We start from the raw sequence: 16,418 nt of genomic DNA on the forward strand, positions 1-16,418 counted from the left end.
TCTGCATCCGTAGAGAAAAAAAAGAGCTAGCAAGGCATCATTCAAACTGTTTGACCGGTCAACTCAGTAAAATATGAAGCTATACAAAGAGACAGTGATCATATGATCACCGTAACTCGTATTTAGTGATCGTATTGACCGCATTTTTAAGTACAGTGACCAAAGTGGCGTACGACAAATTCAATAACCACCGATGCATTTTACTCTCTTATTTATATACACGAACAACCCCACCCAACACCGAGATACCCCAAAGGCCCAAAGACCCGACAGATTCGCGAGAGCTCGAGAGAGTGCGACCAAAATGGCGATGAGATGCGCGCTGACCTCCCTCCCCGCGCGCCTCCGGTCCCCGGCGGTGGTCGCCAGCGGGACCCGGCGCCTTCTGAGTGACGGGAAGGGGCGCGTGCTCAGCGAGGAGGAGCGCGCCAAGGAGAACGTCTACATCCAGGTCGGTCGCATCCCACCCAAAGCCCTATTTAACCCATGCCCTTAATCCTTCGTCATCCGATCTGATACTCATCTGTAACACGGTGGTGTTTCGTTTTGATTTTGCGGCGGGGAGCAGAAGATGGAGAGGGAGAGGCGGGAGAAGCTCAAGAAAAAGCTCGAACAGGAGAAGGATGCGGCCGACAAGGCTAAGTCCGGCGCCGACGGCAAGGTATACGACACTGCCCTCTAGGTTACAGTTTAGTGCGTAGACTCTCAATGGCTTAGGAATACTAACATAAATAAAAAGAGTACTACGTGTGCATTTTCTGCTACCCATACATTTGGGCAGGGGCGGAGCCAGGACAAAAAACTAGAGGGGGCAAAAAGGTATACAAGTTTTTTTCTAGAAACATGTATACAAACTAATCAATAGAACATTTAAAGGACCAACCACACAAGCATACATATAGGGTCGAAGAAGCAAAACCATATAATTTCTTATAAGATAATGTCATCACACACATTACTATGACATGTTCAGTGCCAAAATAAAAGTAAACTAACCATTTATGATAGAATAACTTGAGAAATATGGATATGCCGTTCCTTTTTGTTGTTGTGTCCTTGATTTCTAGCTTTCAAGCTGCATGAAAAATAAATCATTTTTAAACATAGAGAGAATGTAAAAATTGATAGATTAAAATAAAAGCTTGAGCATATTACCTCCTTCCGTTTCATCCCACGATGATTTTCCGCATGAAAGCGTTTAACTATCACCTCATTAGGAATAATATCCAACATTAGCTTGTCCAAATCAGCTATTTCAGGCATACCACCCGTTGTGGCTTTGGCAAAATATTTCTCCATTAGCTTTCCTGGCAATGTCAAATAGTTAAATGATACATAAATTGACGTACAAGTCAGAATATTACTATAGTCTATATGTTTTATTCTACTCCCAGCAGAACTGAACCTAGGGTTTGAGGAGTGGTTAACTTATTTATACAAAATTGTTATATGGAGCTAGATTGAATCAACCTAATTACCAACTTGTACTACCTTTTAAACATGGAATCAGAATAGACTAATACTTTCAAAATTAGAAGGGAAAGATTAGAACTGAACCTAGGGCTTGATGAGTGGCGCGCATCTTTTTCAGTTTTTCTCCTTAGGGACGGTAACTCGGCCGGGCGGCCGGCGACTCGGTACGTGCAGAACAGCGGATCGAGGCCGATAGTTGGAGAGGCGGCCGGCGGGCTGTAGGCGCAGCCGGGGGCGGTGGCGGCGGTTTCGTTTCGGCGGTCGTGCGAGAAGCCATGCGAAGGACGAACGATACGGTTTCTTTTCTTTTTGACGAACGCGTGCGTTTCTAGCGACTTGAGCCTGCTGGTATGCATTGCCTCGTGTGTTCTTTCAATCTCTCTAAGATGGGCTCCTCCGCTGCTGCTTTTTTCCCACACAAGAGAAGCTGGGCTGGGCTTTACATAACAGAATAGTAAAGAAGTAGCCAGGCTAGTGGGGGCAAATATCCTGGGCCGAGCGGGGGCAAACCACATATGTGAAGCCCTGGTACAAGTGGCCCAAAAAATCGAGTGGGGGCATTCGCCCCCACGACCCTGTACGTGCGTTCGCCCCTGCATTTGGGGTAACTGCAGCTGCGTGGGTTATTTGAAGTTATTGCAATTCTGTAGTATTACAACTGCCAAGTGTCAAACCACTTGCTGTCTGAATGGTAGATGCCAAGTCGATGTTGCTAGAAGGTTGGGAACTCCTCCATCCCTGAGAAAAGTGTGTAGGGATGTTACCAGCTTTTGGCAAGAATACCTTCTGCCAAGTTTTGTTATGGAGGGCATGCGAATGTTTTGATCATGTGTTACCTGCGAAGATGGTTGCATCATGGGAACGGCTTGTTTAATGATTAACTTTGTGATAGAGGAGATGGAAAGGTAAATGAAGTGTTTGAGCTGAAAGACATTGTGTGCTCAAGTGAAGCACTGATGATTATCTGTTTTGAGTTCAGCTGAGATATGATTTGGCTAAGTACATGTTGATACACCGTCGTACACACTATAATCTGATGAAAGCAACACTCTCTAATTTTTCTGAGTAAAACTATTTCTAATCAATACATCGATGTGTTTGAAATACTGTGAAGTCTTTTCTTCCCGCTATAATCAGAAAATATTAGTTCTTAATGTCCATCTATTTACATAATCCTGGAAAAGGAGAAACAGTCCAATTGTGTTTATTTGGGAATGGTTTACCGTGCACACTATAATCTGACGAAAGCAACACAAATTTTTCCGAGAAACCTTTTCTAATCAATTCATCAACATCAATGTGTTTGAAATACCATGAAATCTTCCTTTTTCCTGGAATTCAGGTAATATTGATTCTTAATATCCATCTATTTACATAATTCTGAAAAGAAAAGGCAATCCAATTGTGTTTGTTTGGGAAAGGTTCACGTCATTTGCCGAAACAAGTTCTTAATCGTGTTCTAGAATCTGATTTATGTCGCAAAAACCCTTTTAGCATAATGTATGGATTTCTCCAAATGTGGAGCATTGTTTGGCAGATTTTGACGACCACTTACTATATGATGTTTCATTTCAATGAAATGGAGCAGGGCTTTGGCCCTTTTGATGTAAGAAAAGCTAAATGCTCAGATTTTCCCTTGATTTATGGGCATGCCATGCTTCTTGTAGAGTTATGTAGTTTACCAGTTTCTAAGTAATTGCTGCCCTTTATATAGATGCGATTTGCGCTGCCTTTTGCACTCTTATCACTGCAACATTAGTCTGCGCTGTTACTAACACATCTCTTCATCTTGACAGAAGGCCGAGGGAACTAACTAGGAGCGATCTTCGCCTGCCTGAAGGTGACCCCATCTTGGATGCATCTGGGGGACATTTGTGTTTATAGATGTCCAGAGATGGAAGAATAAATTCTGTAAAACGTTGATAGCGCTAGCTTTGCTTTGTTTTCGGTTTGCCGCGCTTGTTCAGGATATAATCCAGGGACCATAAACATTGATAACTGGGAACTTGTATCGTTGCTGGACCAAATATTTGTCGCCCTTTTGCGCATTTGGTTGTATGGTATGGGTCACCACCACATGGTTCTCGTTTTTCTTTCGTCTTGCAGAATGCAGATTGCACTGCCAGCCCATATATGTTTGGAGAGACATGCTATCGTTGGTTCTGAATCTTGACGGTTTAGGGTTGATCTCTTTGCAAATGGCGTGTTCGAAGCATCCTTGGTCAAACATTTATTGTCAACATTGGCAAGCCAATAATTGGTAAAATCAGAAGTTGCCAATATTTGGCAATCTTTTGTGAGATTGACGGCGAAAATTGGTATGCAACCAATCTCTAGTCAACATTTGACAGTTACCAAAATTTGACATGCCAACTTTTGGCATCAAACTAATTAGTCTTGTAGAGAAGCAAGTGGCTTTGACAGTTGCCAAATTTTGACATGTCAACTTTTGACATCAAACTAATTAGCCTTGCCAAAATTTGACATGCCAACTTTTGGCATCAAACTAATTAGCCTTGCAAGCAAGCAAGTGGCTATGACATGCTAACATTTAGCATCAAACCAATTAGCCTTGCAAGGAAGCAAGTGACGTGTTCGAAGCATCCTTGGACGAAAATATGCAAGCAGCGGCCTACGTAAGACATGTGCAATGCCGTTATTTTAGCAATGTTATGTATGATATTTTTTTAATAAAAACAGCCAAAGGCATCTTAAATCCGATTAATATCGAGGAAAGCAAAAAGTCAGTACAATGGATAAACTAGACGTAGAACAACCAATAAAAACAAGAATTACATTGAAAAGCATATTCTTCCTCCGATTGTACAACGCCCACAAGAGAACAATAAAGTAAGGCGACACCTGCAAACACTCTCGTCATATCAAGCTTTGAATACCGCAGTAGCCACTCACAGACGAGATCTATAAATCATTTAACTAACATCAGCTAGAGCATCATCCCACGCACAACATCCCTTGAGACAAGATATATAAGTCGTTGAAGCATTAAAGAAGATACAACGTGAGATTGCTTTTCTTTCCCCTCTCTATAGGCGACTAGGGAAAGCCTTCCTTTCCTCGATCTCTGCTGGTGAACCCGTGAATTCGCCTCCCCTCCTCCTACCAATCGGGCGGTGGCGGGGAGGGGATTTTTGGTGCCTCGTCACCGGCTAGTAGATAGGTAGGGTTTTAGTTCTCGCAGGGGCGGTGTTTGGATGGATGGTGGCGCTTCTTCTTCGAGTCGGTATTCCGGGCTCTGATCCTCCTCATGTTCTTCCGCTAGGACGGACTAGACGGAGCTCCGGCGTAGATTCCTGCTAGCTCCTCGGGACGGCGAGGTTAGGATTTCTCGCCGTGTGTACGCAGCGGCGATATTTGGTATCAATTTCTTCAAATCGATTCAAGGATTCAACAGCAACGACTGCAGGTCTGGACACTGGTCCTTAGGGGCACGTGTACGAAGACTTCCTGGCTGTTGTCGACAAGGTCAGGCGGCTCCGGTATGGGAGAGCCGACAGCGGCGCGTCGGCGGCTCATTCTGGCGGCGGCAATGGTCGTTCGATGATCCATGAACCTCGATGTAATTTTTATTATGTTTGAGGTGTTTTGTACTTCCAGTGAATCTCTGTAATAAATCTGATCTTTTTGAAAAAAAAGTTGAAGCAACATTGGCTAGAGCATCACCCCACGCTAAACAGACTTGCAATCCATTGCCACCAGTTCAGAGGGTTGGGAAACCGAGCGAAGCCACACAATAACACAGAAGAAGATGTCGAAGTTGCCACACCAATAGACAGCAATAACTCTCCTTGAAAGACACACAAACTATCATAATTTGAAGAAACCAAAAGATCTAGGGACACAAACTCGTACAGGTCCTTCGTTGGCGCCGGATCGGACGTCGTCGAGGTAGGGAGAGACTGTATATACCTTATTTCCACACGCCATTGCCGCTACCACCTCTTCGATGTCATAGGAGAACCAGAAACCTAAGACAAAAAAAGAGATGTACAGACGGGTCCCTAGTCCTCTTGCCGCTGACGAGGCCACCAGACAAGAAAGAGAAAGGGGGCCGAGGCAGAGGCGTGTAGGGAAGTGATGGCGGCTAGGGTTGGGAACCAAAAACCAGCGTCATGTAGGATAATTGTTGAGTTGGAAGAGAGGACGGTTTGCATCTAAGAGATAATTTCTTATATAATATGTTTTGTTGTCTTTCTTGATGACACTAGTAAATGTGTACGTGCAATGCACATTAATATTAGGCACGTTTATATTAGCCAGGACATCAGTTATGCATTAATTGCATGACTATATTAGAGAGGATATCAATTACGAATTAATTATATGATTAGAATAGATGTTCATATTTGGTATGATACTAATTACATGCTAAACATGTCGAGCACTCATCATTAAAGTAATATAGGTCCTGTCAGACTTTGAATTAACATGATTTGATGGTCGAGATTAATTGGATCTACTTCTTTGAGTCTTTTTATACTGGTATAGATATATATGCAATACATAAGAGAAATTCGTTTTATCAACATGTATATGACTTTAGAGCATCTCCAACAAGTCTGCTAAAAATAGTTATATGGGTGCACATATCATTTAGGGGATGTTTGTAGGTGAGGTGCTTTAGTAGTTCCCTATACATTTTCCCCTATATATTTTTTAAATTTCTGTTTAAACTAGCATACAAATGACATATACATGTTAATTGTGATGATAGTGATCTAAAGCACTTCTAGTAGGTCTTCATGCTTTGATCGGTCCTTGGTACTGGATCAATGCTCACACTTCCCATACCATGACTAATACGTTATCCTCATCTGTGGAGAAGTTGCTCCCCTCTACTTTTCTTTTGGAAGCAACATCAACTTAGATCATCGTCACCTCTCACGTCATTGTTCTAGAGACTAAGTCTCCCCCACTTTGTGGACTCAGATTTGGACTGCACAAATATACCTGGCTTCCAACGGGTGTCCTGATCTTTCGATGAAACGTAGCCATCAATTTTTGTAAAACAATCTATTGAAGGTTATTGTCCACGTCAGAGCATGATAAACCTAACCATGAAGGTCTAATTCCTGCAAGCAATCGAAGGATAAGCAAGAACTATGATAAAAGCAATCTGATGAGTGCCACTCCGGGCGCCACCAACAACCACGCCACCGCCAGAATCCGAGCTCGAGGAGGGATTTTACGAGAGATCCCATACCCCACAACACTCCAGATTCACGCCACCTCAGAAGTTCGACTGACTCTGATCACAATTTTCAGGCATGGACCCATACTTTCTCTAAATTTAAACTGAATTCTATAGAAGACAGATGACCGGGATAAATTCAACCAGGGTTCTTGTTGGAAGGGCAATAATCAACAATAAGCTAGGGTTTACAACCCAATTTACATAAGCATAACCCGAAATGGAGAGCGGATGAGCGGGTGAAAAGCGAACAGAGAGAAGGTGCCGGAAAGTGAACAACGACGCGGCAGCTTCTCCAGGCTGTCCGATGAATAATCAACAATCAACGAGCGAGAGGGCATCATGCCGTCGAACTGTTATTGTGATTGGAGAGCCGCAGGATAACCAATCAACGGCTCGAAAACCATCCAAAACGCGGAAACAGGGAGCTCCATTTCTTCAGATAAGGGAACTGACAAATGGTACTAGTAAAATCTGTCGTTTCAAAAAAAGAAAATCTGTCGTTTCCCATGTAAAACAGTGTCGGCTTAACCTGCCGTGGAGGAATGGTTTAGCAAAGTATAATATCGCACGATGCACAGCAAAGATAACTAATCATCTTTTTTTTGGTACTCGTCAAATGATCATATGCAAGCAAGATTCATCGTTAAAAAAAGGAACACCAAAGTACAAGTTGACATTACAAGACCTCCCAGTCAAACTGGGAATACATGCTCATGTGAAACAGCTACAACCAAAGATTAAGAGTTTCATGACAACAGCCGTGCTTCAATCTTTAACAACAGTCCGCAGAATTTTCACTTCATGAATGGGCCTGGACAAAGTAATAAATCCGAGTTAGATCCAACAATTCAACAACATTGGTTTCCATGGAAACTTACAAATCTCGATCCCATGGTTAATACTGGACACCATACATGAATTGAGATGAGAGATCATGTGCCTTTGCATCTACACAAAATAATAGATAGATATACAGCAAGCCTTAGTGTGCATGGGGTTCGCTGCCTGGTGTGGTCATATAAACATATGGATATAGTTGAAGTGTTACCTATCATTTTTGTCGGTCTGAATACTTCCAAGGCGCTTAACAATTTCCATTCCTCTGCATACTCTCCCAAAAATTGTGTGCTTACCTGGAACATTAAAATTACGCTAGTTCATTGGCATGCAAGAACAATGTGATGATGCAAAGCTCAACATGGACAATTCCCACAAGGGAGGATCTGGCCACGGTGGCTTAGGCTAGTCATAGTGGGGGGAAGACCTCGCTAGCCCGCTCCTAGCCCCCGCGCCCCAGCCCCAGATCCGCCGGCGGCCACTCCGGCTGCCGTCGCCCACCTCCCCGTCGCGCCGGCCGCTACTCCGGCGCCGTCGCCCACCCCATGGCCTTCCCCTCCTTCCCCGGCTGCGGGCGGCAGGCCCCGCGAACGCCCCTGGATGGAATCCAGCCCGTCCTCTGCGGAGTCCGACCACCGGCCTCGCTCCTACCGCCTCGCCCTCTGCTCGCCTCCGGCCTCTCCTCCCACCCTGCTCCCCAGCTCTCGCCGCCCGCCGTGCGTCCCGGACCTCGCTCCGAGGTGCATCGGGTTGTGCACGAGACTGGGGACGCCGCCCCTGATGATGGTGGTTGGGAGGTCGCGGGCAGCTGTCGTCGCCCGCGCCCTCGTGGTCTGCGCCGCCGCCGGCGCGACGACCATGGCGGGCACGTCCGCAGCCCCCCTTCCTCCCCGCGCCCCGGGGAGTGCCCGCGCTGCCTCTGAGTGCCGGAAGGACGTGCGCTGTCGCTTTTTCGGCCACATCGCGAGGTTCTGCACGGCCCCCCGCTCGTCCTCTTCGGAGGGCACGTCGGCGGCCAAGCGCACGCGCCCGTCGTCCCCCCGTTCTGCCGGATCTTTGGCTTCGAGTGTTCCGGGCCCATCCCCACCCACATTCTCCGGGCCAGGGTTGGGTTCGTCCTCGGTCTCCATCGCCGCCACCACCACCTCCTCCGCCGCGGTCACTCCCTCGCCACCTCCTTCGGCCACCTCCTCACCCCGCAGCTCCGCCGGCACCTGCGCGCTGGCCGCGCCCACTTCCTTGTCGGGCCACCCCGCCCTGCAGCCGGCAGGCGCCGTCTGCTACCTCCCCCGCACCGCTCGGTTGGAGGAGGCTGAGCGCGCTCTGGGCCTTGCCCTGATTGCCATCGTCGCCGGGAACTGTTCTGGGGTCTCTGGCACGTGGCTCGCGAGCTGTGCGAGCGCTTCCAGCTCGCGCCGGCGGCCTTCTCCGTCCACCGTCGCCGCGACGACGAGTTCCTCCTTCGCTTCCGGGATGCCGCCACCCGTGCTCTCGTGGCCGCGAGACCCATCCGCGCCGCCAAGTTCCGACTGATCATCCACCCCTGGAGTCGCCTCGCCGGGGCCAAGCCGGTCTCCCTCCGCATCTCCGACGACATCGAGATCACCGGCATCCCGAAACATGGCTGGGACATCTCCTCTGCCATGCAGCTCCTTGCCCCGTTCTGCCTGGTTGACCGGCTTGCTCCCGAGACGCTGGACGGCAGTGACATGTTGGTCTTCCGGCTGACGGCCTGGACTACCAACCTCGACGCGATTCCACGGACTTCCGAGCTCCTTCTGGCCGAGCCCAACGACCTCGCCGGTGCTAACCCGGACCTGGTCGACCGCTTTGCTGTGCAGATGCTGCGTTTCCCAATGTCTATTCACGTGCGCCATGCCGATGACTACCGCTTCCCCGCCCCTCCACCTCCGCCTCCGCCCGCCGGGCAGAGCGGCGACGATGGCCCCGCGCCCTCCCCCCTCTCCCGGAGGCCTGGCCTCGTCGGCACAACTTCCCGCCGCCTGCCACCGACCGCCGCCCGGCCGGCATCAGCACCGCCATAATGCTGGGCCCCCTCCGTTTCGTGGGTGGCAAGGCGTGCTGGGGCCCCATCCTGCCGTTGGCACCGTCAACCATGGGCCCCCAGTTCGTCCAAGGCTGTCAAGGACGCCTGCCCTACAGGCCAAGCCCCTGGCGCGCTCCCTGTTCAAACGCTGGCCTTCCTCGGTGCGCCACCTGTCGCCCCGGTCCAACCGCCGACAACTATTCGGGTCCCAATCCTCGTTCCCCGCCCCGGCCCGCCTCGAATCCTCCCGCCACCAACCAGCTTCTCCGGATCGAGGCCCCACCCGCGTCGCCACCGCGTGATCCCACCCGCGTGTGTCGCCAGTCCTCGACTGGCGGCAACCCAACTTCTGCCACGGACGATTCGGCGGGCCTCGGCTCTGAGCTGCCACCTGATGCCACGCCTGAGCGGATCAACGCCTCGGATCCCGCGCCCCACCCTGGTTGCCGGGCTGTCGTCCGTATCCTTCCGACATTGCAGGCGGACCCCGCTTCCCAACCAACGCGCGACGCCTCCCCACTCCCGATGCATGCGGCGGGCCCCACCGCCTCACCCACGATCTGCATGGCTACGTCCCCTCCGCATGCAGCTGGCCCACGCGCAGCTGCTGATTGCGCGCCCCCTCCCGAGGCCATGCAGGCACACGCCCAGACGCCGATCTTCACCTCCAACGGCCATGCATCCTGCCCGGTTCCCGCTGAGGTCCTAAGCTACATCAACTCTATCAGAACGTGCCCCTCCCCCGTTCTTAAGACTCCCTCCGCGCGTCGCAAACGTGGAGCCGTGCCGCCCAACTTTACGCCACGACGCAGCAGACGTCTGGCCAAGGGTGATCGTGGCCTGGATTCGGAGACAAAGGCGAAGCGCGTTCTCCTTCGGCGCCTCGGGCTACTTGGCGATGATGAGCCCATCTCGGAGGAGGCACTTGCCCGCTACAACAAGCTCTTCGCCAGGCCTCTCGCCGGTGATATTGTCCTTGCATTCGCCGTTTTCTACGTGTGGACTGTCCCTCCCGGGCTGCTCGACGGCGTCGTCCCGGCTGCTCCTCGCTTGGTCGAGGTCTGATGTGCTTCTCGCATCTCCCTCTCCGACCCCCCCCCCCATCCCTCCCATGGATCATAGCCTCACATTATTTTCTGGAACGTGCGCGGGCTCAATAGTGGTGCTAAGCGCACCACCGTCCGCTCCGCCATCGCTCCTACCGATCCTTGTATCGTGTGTCTCTCGGAAACTAAGATGAGTTTGGTCTCGTTGTCGACTGTGATTGAGACCTCGGGTCCCTCCTTCTCGGACTTCTACTTCTTGCCTGCCTCGGGTACGCGAGGGGGGACCCTTTTGGCTTGGCGTAGCGACCGTGTCGCCCTAGCCAACCCCATTGTGGGAGCGTTCCACGTCTCTGCCACCGTCTCCCTCACCGCCGATGCAACCCCATGGTGGCTCACGAGAGTTTACGGACCGCAAGGTGTTGATGATAAGCTGGCCTTCATGGCCGAGCTCCACGACCTGCGCGATATCATTGCTGGCCCTTGGCTCCTCGGCGGCGATTTCAATATGATCACTTCTTGCGCGGACAAAAACAACGGCAATCTCAATCATCGCACCATGAGCCGTTTTCGTCGGTTCATTGCTGAACACGCCCTTCGCGACATCTATCTTCACGAGAGGAGATACACGTGATCTAACGAGCAAAATAACCCAACCCTGGTGCGCAACGATCCTGTGCTCTGCACACCGTCTTGGGAGACCATCAACCCACAACACCTTCTTCGATGCATGTCTACGGCTACTTCCGACCACTGCCCCTTGCTCATCGACTGTGCGCCCTGCGGCACGAGCAAGCGCCGCTTCCACTTCGAGAGATTCTGGCCTAAGCTCACTGGCTTCCACGACATGGTGCACGAGGCCTGGAACGTTGTGCCACCTGACCCCGACCCGTTCCGGCGCATATACGCCAGGCTCAAGGCCACTGCACGTCGTCTCCAGAGTTGGGGCGCGCGCACTACCGGCAACATCTCCCTGCAGCTGCAGATCACGCGCGAGCTCATCTATCGCCTGGACGTTGCCCAAGATTGTCGGCCCCTAGCGTCGGCTGAGGGCTGGTTGCGCCGTGAGCTCAAGCGAGCTTACCTCGGTCTCGCCTCCCTTGAGCACTCTATTCTCCGGTAGCGTGTGCGCCTTAACTGGCTCCGTGAGGGTGACACCAACGCCGCGTTCCTCAAGATACAGGCCGCCCACCGCGCGCAAAAGAACTATATGGCCGGCATCCGGGTGGGCACGCAAGTCCTTGCCGACGAGGTAGACAGGGCTAAAGCAGCTTTCGAGCATTTCAGCTCCATTCTGGGCTCCTCCACCCACAGGGAGCACTCCCTCGACCTCGATGGCATCGACCCTCGCCACTTTGATCTTCTTGACCTAGAGCACCCGTTCACGGAAGATGAGATTTGGAATGCCGTGAAGCAGCTACCCACGGGCAAAGCACCAGGACCGGACGGGTTCACGGCGGAATTCCTGAGCGCATGCTGGACCACGATCAAGGCCGACATCTGTGAAGCCTTCGACAAACTATACGCGATGAATGGCATGGGCTTCCAGAAGCTCAATGAGGCATTGCTCGTTCTAATCCCCAAGGAACCGGACGCGTCCGCGCTCTCCGACTACAGGCCGATCAGCTTGATTCATATCATCGCCAAGCTCTTCGCCAAGGTCCTTTCCTTCGCCTGGCACCGAGGATGAGTCAGATTGTTCCCGCCAACCAAAGCGCCTTCATCGCCGGCCGGAGCGTGCACGACAACTTCCTTCTCATCCAACAAACGGCGCGCCAGCTCCATAACCTCAAGGCCCTGCGAATCCTCCTCAAGCTCGACATTGCGAAGGCTTTCGACACGGTTTCATAGCCTTTTCTCTTCAAGTACTCCAGCACCTTGGCTTCGGGCATCGCTGGTGCGAATGGGTGTGCATCCTAGTCTCCACCGCGTCCACGCGAGTCCTCATCAACGGCAACCCTGGCCCCCCCGTGGATCATGCATGCAGTCTCCGCCAAGGCAACCCCATCTCCCCGCTCCTCTTCGCGATCGTGGTCGACACCCTGAACTCTCTCCTCCAGCACGCGGTCCGCGCGGGAATGCTTCAACGGCTGACCATCCGTCACGCCGCTTCCAGTATCTCCCTGTACGCCGACGATGTGGTTGTCTTTTGCCACCCGACCACCACCGAGCTCGCCACCATCCGTGAGCTGCTCCGGGTCTTCAGCGACGCCTCGGGCCTCCGCACAAATTTTCTGAAGTGCTCGGCCACACCCATCCGCTGCGACGAGGAGGTGACCACGGCCATCGACTCCACGCTCGCGTGTGCGGTCACCACCTTCCCCTTGGTGTACCTAGGCCTCTCGTTGTCCGTGCGCAAGACACCCTCCTCGTCCTTGCTGCCACTCATGGACAAACTCACGAGGAAGTTGGCCACCTAGAAAGCCGCGCTCCTGACCTGCGGCTAGCGTCTTGCTCTGGTGCGCCACGTGCTCTCCGCCATGCCTGTGCACATCCTCATGGCCATTGCCACCAACCCGACTATCCTCAAGAAGATCACGCAGATCATTCGCGACTTCCTCTGGCACGGCCGACGCGACGCCAGATCCGGCAGCTGTCTTGTTAGCTGGCCGCGAGTCTGTCGACCTCTTGAGTTCGGTGGACTGGGCGTGCGCGACTTGCATCTCACCGGCATTTCCTTGCGCTGCCGCTGGCTTTGGCTCAAGGCCACCGACCCCTCGCGCCCATGGCACCACCTTCAGCTCCCAATTGACGATGTGACGTGCCGCTTCTTCCGTGCATCCACATCCTGGCACTTGGGTGACGGGAGGACCTGCCTTTTTTGGAGCGATCACTGGCTCGACGGGCAGGCCATCTCCGACTTTGCCCCCGGCCTCCTCTCCCTCGTGCCGAGCCGGCGCAGGCGGCGCACCCTGGTCTACAAGGGCCTCGAGCAGCAGGCCTGGATTCGCGACATCCACGGCACGCTAGGGCTCCCGGAGGTCCTCGAGTACGTCAATCTTTGGCGTAAGCTTCAAGGCGTAACCCTCACCCCCACGCCCGACCGGATATCTTGGAGATGGACGGCAAATGGTATATATTCAGCCAAGTCTTGCTACCAAGCCCTCTTCCACGGATCCACTACCCCGCCTTGTTGGAAGCTACTTTGGAAGAGCTGGGCCCCCATCAACAACAAGATCTTCCTCTGGCTTGCTTCCCTGGACCGATGCTGGACGGCCGAGCGCCGCGCACGCCACGGCCTCACCCAAGACCCTGCCTGCATCCTTTGCCATCAGGAGACGGAATCCATCGACCACCTCTTATCTGGATGTGTGTTCGCTAGGATCACCTGGCACGAAATTCTTTCTTGGTGCCGGCTCACCACCCCGCCCATGGACAACACGACGACCTTCTTCGCTTGGTGGGCACTCGCAGCCGACACCTCGCTGAGCGGCCTGCGCAAAGGGCTCAACTCCATCGTCACTCTGACCGCTTGGGCCATCTGGAAGCACCGCAACGTCGTCATCTTCGACGGCCTTCACCCCTCCACCGATGATCTCGTGATTTCCATCCAGGATGACGCTCGCCTTTGGGCTAAGCTGGCGCCAAGGGATTAGCCGCTATTATTCCTGTAACCCGATCATCTGTAATGAGGCTGAGCATCCTCCTCCCCCTGCTCACCGCATCCTCCCAGACGCCTGCTAGTGTACGTCTGCGAGGATGTAACCTGTACTAACATCTCTCTTTCCCTTCTATCAATGAAATGATACGCTGCTAAGCATATTCACCAAAAAAAATCCCACAAGGAAGAAGAAAAACGGTAAGGTGGCACAATCTATGATGTCCAATTCAGATGTGACCATATTTCATATTTCCGATCCTGGCTAGTAAAATTTCCTAGGATTGGCAGTGATGAGGAAAACATGGCTATGTTGGTCCCATATTTCAAGGACGATATGCATTAAGCTTGAAGAATAAAGTAATTCTCCAAAATGCTCTTAAATATCAAGCCATCTTAGTTCCACTTCTCTGTAATCATTAGGACATCCAATTAATCAATCTGTTAAATAAAGGACCCTGACAATTGTCGAACATCAGGTACAAGCACATGGCAACTCCGAACATTTTTTATGGCAAGTTTAGTTACGTGAGGATGGCAACTTTAGTTGGCAAGCATGGCAACTTTCGTGCTTCGGTTTATTTTTAACAGAAACTTGCCGTGTGTCACTGGAATTTGCCATCCTTGTGTGACTGGAATTGCCATTGGAAAACGTCAGGGCCGGAGTGCCACGCACCTGACGAGTGGCACTTATCATTGCCAAGTTTCCAGGTGAACCAGAAAAAAGCTATCGACGAATCCATGTGTGTGGAACGAATTCAAGGGGCATGGGGAAAACCCAAACCCTGGTCCAATAAAGCAAACAGGCAAGAACAACAACATAGGGCGGAGTTTTGAAATGCTAGTCTCACCATCCAGTGATTGACAAGGTGCAAGAGTGATGAAGAACTGGCTTCCGTTTGTATTCGGACCAGCATTTGCCATTGATAGAATCCCAGCCCCGGTGTGCTTCAGCTCTGGCCTTATCTCGTCCTCAAATTTTGCTCTGCAAAGGCAGCAACAATGTCCATATACCAACCTTAGGATCCAAACATCAACGAACCAACCCTCACACTGCCAACCTATGGCTGATGAACAATACACATATTTAGCTTCTTGCCAAGCAACAAACTCCGGCAGGCCGAAAACAATGCTATATATAACAGCGACGCAGATATTGCTACACAATTGCTAATTTGTAACACGGCCTTAACACTTATCAAGATTAAACGGTAAACAGCATTAACGAGCTTCCTCTAGCCTAGAGTGACACTTGAATAACCTCGACCCGAGAAGAAAGACAAAGCTATTTAAGATGGAATGGATTTGGTAACTCACCCGTAGATGGATTCGCCGCCCCTGCCTGTTCCACTAGGATCCCCACCTTGCACGATGAAATCCTGCATCAACACCACCGGATAAGGAACACCGCTCGCCCAACGGAGCAGGCGTAGAGAACCTGCGTGCCAGACGAGAAGGGAGCATGGAGAGAAAGTGACTACGGACCTTGATGATGCGGTGGAAGACGACGTTGTCGTAGTATTTGCGGCGCGCGAGCTCGACGAAGTTCCTGCAGGTCTTGGGCGCGTGCTTGTGGTACATCTGCCGGGTTGGAGCACGTAGCAACAAAATCGACCCAACTGTCAGCACCAGCAACACGAAGAAGAAGAAGGGAGGAGAAATTTCCGGCTTCCTGTACCTCGACGGTGAAGGATCCCATGGAGGTCTCCAGGGTGACCTCCGGAGTCCCTCCGTCGTCGCCGCCCCACATCTTGAGGTGGCGACAGGCGAGACAAGAGACGGTGGCGGCGGCGCGACAAAGGGAGAGGGAGCGAGAGGGGGACGGCGGCGGCGAGGGGACTGGCGGCACGATGGAGAACAAGTACTGGGTCCGGCCTACCAACAGGCAACACAGAAAACCCCAGAGACCGCAAAGCTTCAAGAGCCCAACTAAAAAGGCGTTCGTTGCAAAAGGGGAAAAACTCGAAGCCTCGGCCCAATACGAGGCTGCTGCTGCTGCTTCTTCTTCTTCCTCTTCTTCTTCTAGTAAACCTATTATTTTAAAAAAATTGTCAAAAGAAAAACCTATTATAGAAAAACTATAGAGCAAAGTAAAAAGGATGGATTCAGGAAAAATTCTCGTCAGCTAAAGAGGTATTGGTCAAATCAGTGGCACAAGCGATGTCAGTTTTCTTTAAGTCATGTTTTAAATTGCCAAGAGGTTTG

At 51.5% G+C, this 16,418-nt stretch overlaps 2 protein-coding genes across 2 annotated transcripts; one reads left to right on the forward strand and one right to left on the reverse strand.

Moving 5' to 3' along the window:
* Positions 1-210: 210 nt before the first annotated feature.
* Positions 211-3,549, forward strand: LOC123163837 (uncharacterized protein At2g27730, mitochondrial). Its single transcript, XM_044581219.1, has 3 exons — positions 211-451; positions 569-661; positions 3,270-3,549. The coding sequence occupies exons 1-3, from the start codon at positions 305-307 to the stop codon at positions 3,288-3,290; spliced, it is 261 nt and encodes an 86-aa protein (XP_044437154.1). The 5' UTR covers positions 211-304; the 3' UTR covers positions 3,291-3,549.
* Positions 3,550-7,272: 3,723 nt separating this feature from the next.
* LOC123163838 (peptidyl-prolyl cis-trans isomerase CYP18-2) lies at positions 7,273-16,179 on the reverse strand. Its single transcript, XM_044581220.1, has 6 exons — positions 15,892-16,179; positions 15,699-15,794; positions 15,531-15,592; positions 15,065-15,198; positions 7,737-7,821; positions 7,273-7,499 (listed from the first exon to the last, which is right to left on the reverse strand). The coding sequence occupies exons 1-6, from the start codon at positions 15,961-15,963 to the stop codon at positions 7,454-7,456; spliced, it is 495 nt and encodes a 164-aa protein (XP_044437155.1). The 5' UTR covers positions 15,964-16,179; the 3' UTR covers positions 7,273-7,453.
* Between the last annotated feature and the right edge of the window lie 239 nt (positions 16,180-16,418).

Source organism: Triticum aestivum, chromosome 7D (genome assembly GCF_018294505.1).
Source record: "Triticum aestivum cultivar Chinese Spring chromosome 7D, IWGSC CS RefSeq v2.1, whole genome shotgun sequence".
Taxonomy (NCBI): Eukaryota; Viridiplantae; Streptophyta; class Magnoliopsida; order Poales; family Poaceae; genus Triticum; species Triticum aestivum.